General features: G+C 18.1%; 1 protein-coding gene across 1 annotated transcript; it reads right to left on the bottom strand.

Annotated features, from left to right (window-relative positions):
• Positions 1–146: 146 nt before the first annotated feature.
• Positions 147–6,001, bottom strand: LOC102677214 (odorant receptor 67a-like). Its single transcript, XM_031511709.1, has 6 exons — positions 5,644–6,001; positions 3,600–4,006; positions 2,935–3,034; positions 1,918–2,019; positions 579–734; positions 147–155 (listed from the first exon to the last, which is right to left on the bottom strand). The coding sequence occupies exons 1-6, from the start codon at positions 5,935–5,937 to the stop codon at positions 147–149; spliced, it is 1,068 nt and encodes a 355-aa protein (XP_031367569.1). The 5' UTR covers positions 5,938–6,001.
• Positions 6,002–11,208: the final 5,207 nt, after the last annotated feature.

Here is an 11,208-nt window from a genome sequence, read left to right as displayed (position 1 = left end):
AAAATCATAAAATTTTTTGTGAAATATCATATAAAGTATCAATAACATTTAATTTGATTTAGATTATTGTATTTTTTATATATATGTAATAAACATTAATACATTATAATATTTTATTTAATATTTTTATTATATAAGATTTCATATCAATCAATCTATAATTAAATTAAAATAATGTTTTTTAACACAATTTTGTATTTATGATTTATTCATTGATTTTAATTATAATTCTATTTATAAAATGATTCAAACTTATTTTATTAGTTTACACTAATATTTGCTTAAATTTTTATAAATATTATAAATATAATAATATAAATATTATAAATATAAAATATAAACATTATTCCTATGATTATCATTTTATATTTTATAATCACTGAAAGTAATCACTCCATTATATAATTAAAATAATATTTCAAATATGTTTATATTGAATTATTTTTTAATATAACTCGTAAAGCTGTGAAGATAGAGAAGGCATTGGACAAATATTGAAATATTATTAATTTATCATTTATATATTATTCTTAATTAATTAATTTATAATTAATGTTTAAAGAATTAAATAATTTTACCGCACAATAAGAGCGCAAAGAAAGTTTTGGCACTAAAAAATTGATGGAAAGAGATATTGGTTTTTGAAATATCAGCATAATCAATATGTTTTGTTGCATTTCTGATGTCTGTTCATACCATTTTAAGTTATATGCACTTATTGAAACATTTTTACTCTAAAAATTATGGAAAATTAATTATATATATGATTCAGTATATATGATTCAATTAATTACATATATGTACATGTAAATAAATATAAATTATATATTGAATAAAAATATATAAAATATACAAATAAATCAAATTTTTTATTTGAAATTAATTAATTTTCATTTTTTCAATGATACAAATAACTTTATTTGAAATTTAAAAATCTTAAATGTTAATAATGAGATAATTTATTTATTCATATTTATTTATTATAAGCAATTTATTAAACGAAAAAAAAATAGAAATAGAGAAACTGTTTTTGTTACATAACCATCTCATTCTGTTTCAATTTCGTTTTATTTAATACAAACTTATATTGTTTATAAATAAGTCAATTTTTATATTTGTTTTGATTTTTAGAATCGATTTTTCAAATAGGATAGAATAGTCAATAGTCTTAAGAATATATACACTCTCTATATTTATATAATAAATACACTTATATTTGTCTACTTAATATAAATAATGACATGTTAAAATTTAAAAAAAATATTTTATAATTAAAATACTATTATTTAGAATATTATTAATTTCGGTAAAATATTAATTTCAAAATAATATTTGTTTGAATACATATATTTAAAATACTATCTTTTTATGTGTTCAGAGAAGATTTCAAAGAAAATTTTATTTATAAAATGTTATATCATTGAAAAAAATTAAAATATTTATTTCTATTTATCTATTTTAAAAATTTATTTTCTTTGAGCTCGGATCAAGTTAAATAGGTACGTGTGATATATAAATACTTAAATAATTTAAATAGTTTAATAAACAAGATAGTTCAATTTTTTGGATTGCATTGAAAGAAATTAAATGCATTAATTTTGGAAATTATAAGATAATAATAAGATAATATTATTAAAATAACTGTTACTTATAATTAACACATGTTAATTATATTAATGCAACATGGAACGTTATATTATTCGAAAATATCAAGTTGTTTATTTGTATATTCTTATCTTGTTTGTACTCATACGAATCTGTTTAAATTTATCCAAGTCCATTTATGTTTCTATTCCGATCTGAATAATGAATGTATTCAATTCATTATTTCAATTATTTACATTGAACCTAAATGTAATTTCTAAATTTTTGTAAATATTTTATATAAATAATAATTTACATATAAACGATTTTTACCATATCATCCATGTATTGCGCTGGCCATGCATATAAATAAACTTCTATGAGTGCAGTGAAACATGTGATCATAAACTGTATTTTTATAATTAATAGAGGATTCTGGTTACAAATTATATTATATTATTATATTATATCATTATAAGATAAATCAGTTTTTCCATCGATATTAATGAATTTAAAATATGTTACGAAAGAAATCATTTTGAACAATTTTTTTTTTTACATCAAATTTAATTTTTTAATTATTCACAAAAACTTTTGGTATTTCTTACAAAAATCTATAAGCATTATTACATGATTTGCATTTATTATATGTTTATACAAGGAATTCCAGAAGTCGATTAGTAAAGCATAAACTGATTTTAAGCATAAACATATAATATATATAATTGTTATATAACAAATATTTTTTTTTTTTTTGATAAATTATATCGAATTATATCATAAATAATGAATAAAATATAATATTCAACACATTTTGATATGTTATTTGAATTTATTCGTGCTCAGTCAGTAATATGTAGTTAATACTATTGTCACTGCTCAACTAGGCTTCCACGATTGATCAATTGCCTTCCGCGATTGATCAATGTTTTTTGTTAATAACTCATTAATAAAGTCATAACAAAATTTTTTTAGTTATATAGGTCCTAATATATACTTTTACAAAGTAACAAAAAGTATTATTTAAAATTATCTCAAAATCAAATTATATATGTATTATGTATGTATTATATATGTATTATATATATATATACATACATATATTACATATATTATATATTATATATAAATGCATCACATGTTATCACGAATGCACATGTATAAGTAGAATTCAATATATCATTAAAAGTTTTTTTGCGAATAAATCGAAAATTAAGGCTAATCGATTATATAAAAAAAATGATATTTTTAACATATTTTAAATTTATTGAAATCGATAAAAAAAAAATTAATTGATAAATTGACTGAATTATGAAAAATATTATGTACATAAGATATCATAAAATTTACCATTATTAGTATAATACCAGCAAGAATCATATTAAATGATGTTGCTATTATAGTGTAAAAAATGATATGCTGGAGACAATTGGCTATTTCTTTTGCGTATCTAAAAAATAAATTGCTTACAATGAATATAAATAAAAATAATTTAATTTATACATTATAAAATGTTAATCCTATTGATTAGTTCTCTCTTTATTGATTTTAATGACTTTAAAATATATTGTAAAATATTGTTTTAATCAACTTTTTTCTTTATACACAATTGATGATCGACAGTTTTCGAATTATTTACAAAAATTAATACTATTATATTGAATTTTATTTAATATATATGCGTTCAAGAATAATATATGAATTGAATAGTGTGAATATTATAATTTGTAAATATTGAATAGTATTGAATATTATAATTTGTTCATTATTTATGTTTCCATTTTTAGGATATTTTGTATAGACATACACATATAATAAGAATTCAATAATATAATACCAAAATTTTTTTGCGAATAATTCAAAAATTAGAGTTGGTTATGCATAAAGAAAAAACTTGCTGAAAAAGAACGAACAATATATTTCAAGTTTATTAAGATTATAATATGAATATTAAAGTTTATTAAGATTAATTAATAATAAGAAGAAGAAATAATCAACAAGTTGATTATCTTTACCTCCTGATTTGTAATTGTTTTTTTATACAAATGACCATCATATCTTTGTTTGAAATATTCTGTATCTTCGCGATCAAACATTCAAATCTAATGACCACGAACCATAATAAAAGCGCTCCAAATATGCTTAGGCACACAGTTGCAGAACATTGATAAGCAAAGAAACATTGATGGAAATATATTATAATATATACTGCCGTATTATTAAGGCTTAATGGAAATTCTGTATAGAATGGTAATGAAACAGGTAAGAATATAGGTCCTAATATAAATATTGTCGTAGTTAAGTATGAAATTATTATAGCACTTCCATAAAGGATATAACATTTTGCTACATATTTCTGCATTATTTCTTTTTCGTATTGTTTTGCCTCTTTAATATAGGTTATCATTTCTTCGATTATATGCTGTTAATTTATGATAAATAATTTATAATAAAATATGTATAATAAAACATATATAATAATAAATACAATCATTTTCATCCATAAATCATTAAATTTCTATTAATTTTTATTCTATTAATCGATAATATAAATTTGTGAATTTACTTTTTTAATATTGCAAATATAAATTTTTAAATAATAATAATATATTTTTATTTTTTTAATAATATATTATTTGTGAAAATTTCTTTTAACATTTAATCGTAAATTTAAAAAAATGAAAGCATTTATTAATATTATTTTTAAATTAAAACTGATAAAGATGAAATAATATATAATATAAAACAATATATAAAAATTATATATTGATAATATATAATATATTATATTTTTCTTTAAGGAAATATATTTTAAATTTAAAGTACATATTTAAAATTAAAGTTACTAAAATATACTAGATTAAATCTATTATTCTGATATATTTTTTATATTTTAATATAACAATATATATATATATATTGTAATTTATAAATATATTGATTATAAATATATATATTTATATTTTTCAAAAATATTTTTATCATTTTATATTTCTTTTTAAGATATTTTAATTTGTAAAAATTATTGTAGAAAAGTCAAATAATATATAAAAAGATATATAACTTATATGTTTTTCTTATAAAATAATTTGTAAGATAATTGCATCCAAAAATAAAATATTTTATAAAATGAATGTATATGATAATTTGATAATTAATAAATAACACATCATTCTTTTTTCTAACATTGTATTTTATTGCAGAGGTTTTAATATTTTAGTATTACTATTTAATTTTAATATAGTAGTTAGTATAGTATAGTTTAGTATCAGTAATTTTAGTAGTAATTTTAATTTTTTAGTAGTAGTAATTTTATTGTAAAACTAACTAAATTCGGATAAAAAGGGATTGCTATTGAATTCGATTATTATTAAAATATAATCAGAAACGATTTACATTTTGAAATAAATAATTGTTCACATCTTATATAATAAATAAAATAAATTAAGTAAAGTTAACATTAACTAATTTAATTTTTTGAATTTTTAAAATTTTTTAAATTTTTTTAATGGGTTTTTAGAAAATAAAAGAAATATTAATTAAAATATAAAACAAATTTTATATAATTTATCATATTCAGCAATCACTATTAACTTTCAATAATAAATTTATTTCTAATTTTTTATAATATAAACTTTAATATTTTGTAACAATCATTGTTACATCAATGCAATGAAAAATCTTTATTTTATTAGTTTTTTTTAACTAATCATTTAATTATTCATTTAGTATTTTCTAAAAGTAGATGAATTATAAATAAATAATATTTTCCATATTATTTTAAAAAAAAAGATTATTGCAAATAATAAATTTGTACATAATACATAATTTAAATACAATAATTAATAGGAAATAAATAAGAATTTAAATTTTATATTCTTAAATATATAGTAATTTAATTATGTCATACGATTCAATTTTAATTTTTAAATTAATTAATTATCCGATAAGACCAATTTTATTCTAATATTTTCTTCTTTTTTCTTTCCTTTTTTTCTTTATATCTGTTATTATATATCTTTTTATATCATCTTGTATTATTATTGTATAATAACTTACTTGTAAAGTATCATGTTTGATCGCGCATATAGTGGTTTGAACAATTAATTGAATAAAAACTACCACTATGCTTATAGACTTAGCGACAATGACGATATCGTCTTGGTGTAAATATATCGAATGAAACATAGGCAAGCTTCCCAAACAAGAGCTAATAATAGTAAAGATTTGTAAAAATCTGAAAACAATGATTTGATTTCTATTGCTATTAGCAGAAATTGGCCAACAGAAGCACAAAGCTACACTAAGCCACGTAATGTAAATGACTCTTTTTAACATTACTTGCTCTATCATAATTTTAAGAAATTGTTGAAACAAATGAGATAAGATTTCACTGATGAATAAAATTGTGTGCAGATTGTTGCTAGCTTGAATTGTTATACTTCTTTGAAAGATAATAGAGATAAGAGAAAAAGAAAGAAAGATAATTAAATATTCATTACATGATCATAGACATTATTCGTGAAGCATTGCTTCAATAGAAAAAGGAATTTAATAAATCAACATAAATGAAGTACAATTTATCGGTAATGATTTTTTCTATAGACTATTTCTACATAGTCTAGCTCGATAGAAATAATTATTGGTTATACTGGTAGTAGATTAGAAACATGCAAAGGAAGGTTATTACGTAAAGTGATTAATATTAAGAAATAAACGTTCTATTAGAAACTTCTATTACAATGTTCTTTTGTAAAAAGATAAAGAATATCATATTAAGTTAGGTATTCAGACAGTCAACTTATATACACGCGATATTTACGAAATATTAGCTAATAAGAAAGAAAATGTGATAACGCAAAACGCATAGAATCCATATCAATACAAAGTATCAATAGATTTAATATGATATGATATAATTTAAGAGTCTAAAGATTTGAAGTAATTTTCTAATGCTATCGAATGAAATCAAAAATATTGTAAATATTTAATATACGTATCAATTAAAATTCATGAATATATAAAGTAATATAAAGAAATGAAATTTTATGTGAATAATTTTCTATTTTGATGTAATTAATTCTCAAAATTTTATAATAACAAAATTTGTTTTATATTCACATATTCTGTTTCTGAACATAATTTTTCTTGGAATTCTAATTTATATTTTATTCTTATTTAAATGATTTGATTAATTAATGATTATTAAAAATCTCATTTTATTTCATAGATGAAATGAGATATTTAAATATTTAAAGCTTTATACATAAATTTTATTATAAATTTTTTTTCATTAAAATATTTATTAATTTTTTTTAAGTATAAACATTTCAAAAAAATATCATTTCTTTAGTTCTTCATGATTCTTCATGATTCCATATTAGGCATCATATCCAATCATATTAAAATTTACTTCTAAATACATTTATTTTATTTTTTTATTTTATTTTTTTATTTATAATTTTAAAGCAAGCTTGAACTTTGTTTCGTAATTGTAATGATTTAAATTTTCTTAATATTTTTATTTATTTTTTTGCCACTTTTTATTTCTTCTTTTGCTTCTATTTATCTTCTTATTTTTGCTTTTTTATTTTTTTCCAACTCTTATTTTTTGCAGTGATTGGAAATATTAGTGTTCTTTCAAATGAATAATTAACAATTTTAATTTTATTTTGCTTTGAATATAATATAGATGTTAACGGATAAAATATGACTTTTAATATTAAAATCTCATTGTTAGATGATCATAAAAAATAATTTATTATTAATAAAATTTAATTTTTTATTTTTTTATTATAAATGATGTAAATAATTTATTGAAATGATTTATATATGTTATAAGCAATAAATTGTGACCAATATAAAAAATGCACTTATAAACATTTATTGTATTCTATTTTATATAATTTTTATATAAAGTATATAAAGTATATATTCTATACTCTAATATAAATTTTTTTATTTATTTTTTATTATCTATTTATTTATTTTTCAACATTTTTTTTTAATTTAACAACAAAAATTAAAGTTTGTCTTAAATTTTTTCATTATGTTTCAATAATTTTAATTTAACTTAGTTTATTAATTTAATAACAATTTAATTTAATATAGTTTAAACTTTTTTTTATTTTAAATATTTAATCTTATATTTCAGTCCTTCTAATTTGGATGATTTTTACATTAAAATATAATAATTTATACTTATATTTTTATATTTATATAAAATTTAATATTATGTATATAATATTTTTATATCCATATATAAATATTCATAAATATATAAATATTTCATAATCGGGATATTTTTGTTAAATTTCAATGTATAGAAATCTATAAAATGTATTATATTTTAATTTTTGCTCGATTGAAGTAAATAAGACTTCAACCAATCAAAAAATTGCTAAAGACTAGTGACAAAATGAATTAGTGCGCATCATAATGCGCATGTCATCAATCTATAATTGAAAAATGTGGTAATAGATTCTGTTTTGTGGTTACACGTATATATTATATAAAATTTTTATTGGTAGTATTATATTACGCCTAATTATAGATTATTAAATCTTGTGTAAGTACGTATCTATTTACTATTATATAGAATTGAATGTTTTTATATATCGATTATTGTTTGGAATTTCGAAAGCAGGATAGATTTGAAAGTATAATAATTTTTACAGACATCATAATAATTAATAAATAATCCGATGACTTTCAGGCAAATGTAAGAGAGATTTTATTTATGTTAAAAGATTTCTTTTAATAAAAATTTATAAATTTCCTTTGTTTCTTTTCATATATAGAGATGGAAGTAGCTAAATTAATAATAGTAGTTAATAATAGATAATTAGATTAATAATAGATAATTAAGTACATATACTATATATATATTTTTTTATATATATTTATTTTTTTTAAATGTGTTTTATTTATACGTTCAATTACGTATATTAAAATTATTTTTATATTTGTTTTGATTTTATATTTAAAATATTTCTTATAATTTAATTTTCCGAGAAATTGACTATTTATGTTCATGTCACATTTAATTTATCGAAATATTGAAATATTCTTTCTTTCCATTTATAATTCGATACATCAACAATTCTATTGTCGAAATTCTATTAGATGCTTCGCATTAGATGCATAATTTATCTATTTCGTAATTTTTACTTGATAATTATTCTTTTATATTATATATTTTATATTATATATTCTTTTATATTATATATTATATATTCTTATATATTCTTTTATATTATTTCATTGTATTTTTATTGAATATAATATAATTATATAATATAATTCTTTGAAAAATAATTTAATTTTTTTTTTATTCGTCTTAATTATTAGAATTAGTACTAGCTTGTATTATGAGTTAAAATATGATTTGAAATTATTCTTTTGTTTTAATACGATAAGTTTAATCTTATATATGTATATATATATATATTTATCATAAAAAAGATCATAAAAAAGGAATTTAATTTTTTTTTTGTAAATAAGTAATTGATTGCTAAAATTATTTTAGACGGGAAATTTTGAATATAGACATTACGATGACAATTTACGATTTAAAAATAAAGAAATAAAAAAAGAGAAATAAGATTTAAAAGATAGCGTAAATATTTTTGTATTTTCTTTTTGAATGAATGGTATATAGTACATGTAAAACATGATACATTATAGTTTTGATGTAATTTGTAATTACAAATTGATTGTTAAAAATATCAAAATAAAATAGAAAAGATTTTGAATATTTAAAAAATTGTAATTTATGATTTGCTATATTTCTTATAAATGTTTTATACTTTACAAAAATTTTGAAATATTTCTAATATGTTACATATTATTAATTCTAGTGATAAGTGAAGATTAACAACATAAATTTTTTAAAAATAATGATATTTTTTTTAGCAAATCTTTTTTTATTTTTCTGTTCAATCTAATTTTATTTTCAGATTATTGTTGCATTATTATAATGCGATCAACAGATTCATTGTTTATTCCATAATAATATTTTAAATATAACTGTAAATAAATTTAATTATAATAGTCATACGCGAAATTAAAATAAAAAATTAAAATTATTTGTTCGATTACAATATAAATAGACACATTATAATTCTTTATTTTTATTTTTATTTTTATTTTTTTATTTTTATTTTTATTTTTTTATTTTTATTTTTTTCTTCTTTATTTTTATTTTTTTATGGCATATTTATATTTGTTTACGGCATAGCATGAATTAAACATATGAATATATGAATAATATGAATATAGAATTAATATTTTTTTCAAAAAAATAAAACGATTGAAAAGTAATTATCTTTTTTTTTTATGTAAATTAGAACTATTCAATAAAGAATTTCAATTTTTAAATTTCAAGTTTTTATTTAAGAATTTCAATTTTTATTATCATATTTGTAAATCATAATGTTTTACTTTTTGTTATGATTGTTAAAATATCTTGTGATCTTCACGATGACTTCCATAGACTACAACATTGATAGAAATGCAGATTCTTTGCATCTAAAGGTTAATTGCATGCATTCTACTGATGAATTTTGGTTTCTCCAGTTACTCGTAGAATGAAAAATCCAAATCGACACGAATGACTCGAATACGAGATTGTATACGTGGAATTTTGCACGAGTACAGTAATAGGTATTTATTATATTCGTGAGTAGTAATATTTTTTATTTTTTGTATATTTTACTTGTTAGATCAGAATTAGTCTTCTTGTATATCGCGTCTTTAAATATTAATAATCTTCCAAGTTAATAAATATAATAAGTAAATTTTAATCATAAAATTCTAGAGTATTTTAATATAAATATTTGCAAATATTAAACATCTAAATATATAAATATATGAATATTCATGTATGAATTAAATATGAATATAAAAATACTTAAAAATAATGCGATAATAAATAATTTTTAAATTTTAAATTTTAATTTAATTGTTTAGTTTTCAAAATAATAATTTTATTTTTCTCATCTGAAAATATATTAAATATTATATACAGAGAAGAGACTTCGCGACAGACAGATCTTTAAATCAAAGCTACTACTAAAGTTTTTAATATTTTTTTTTTATTATTTTCGGAAATGTGTTTTGATAAAAGAATCGCTTTTAGGATTTGAATCAATTATTTCATTGAATTGTATTTATAATTAATTTTTTAGTAAATAAATGTTCTTTTAATTAGTGATTCTTTTTATAAGATACTAAAATTTTAACGATTTATTATGTTTATAAAAAGTAAAATATAAAGTAAAATCATTAAAATAAGATATAATTAAAATACGATTACATAAAATCAAAGTTCATTAGCCCGTCATACAAATTTATATTAATGTTTTTAGATCAGGATTTTCAGATTTAATCCTTTCTGTGTCCATTGTCAGAATCTCACTCATGTACCCAGGTGCTACTTGAGAAATAGGGGTATGATGATTTTAGTTTATAAGTTTATAAAAATTTCTCAGCAGACTGATGATGCGTAGTATATCGTGCGCGATGTATTTTTCACGTTATATGTTAGGCTAAGTAATTGCATCTATTTAACTATTAATCCATTAACAATTATTAATTTAATTACAATTTATAATTTTAATTATA

The sequence above is a fragment of the Apis dorsata genome, unplaced genomic scaffold, assembly GCF_000469605.1.
Source record: "Apis dorsata unplaced genomic scaffold, Apis dorsata 1.3 scaffold_342, whole genome shotgun sequence".
Taxonomy (NCBI): Eukaryota; Metazoa; Arthropoda; class Insecta; order Hymenoptera; family Apidae; genus Apis; species Apis dorsata.
The sequence above is the reverse complement of the archived record's forward strand: the minus strand, read 5'-3'. Positions and strand labels throughout refer to the sequence as shown.

Coding starts and splice junctions, on each gene's coding strand:
- LOC102677214 (XM_031511709.1), bottom strand. CDS start 5,937: ATGATAGAGCAAGTAATGTTAAAAAGAGTCATTTACATTACGTGGCTT. Junction 3,035..3,599: donor AAACAATTACAAATCAGGAG/GTAAAGATAATC, acceptor TTTATTTTTTAG/ATACGCAAAAGAAATAGCCA. Junction 735..1,917: donor CGCAATACATGGATGATATG/GTAAAAATCGTT, acceptor CATAATTTTTAG/AGTAAAAATGTTTCAATAAG.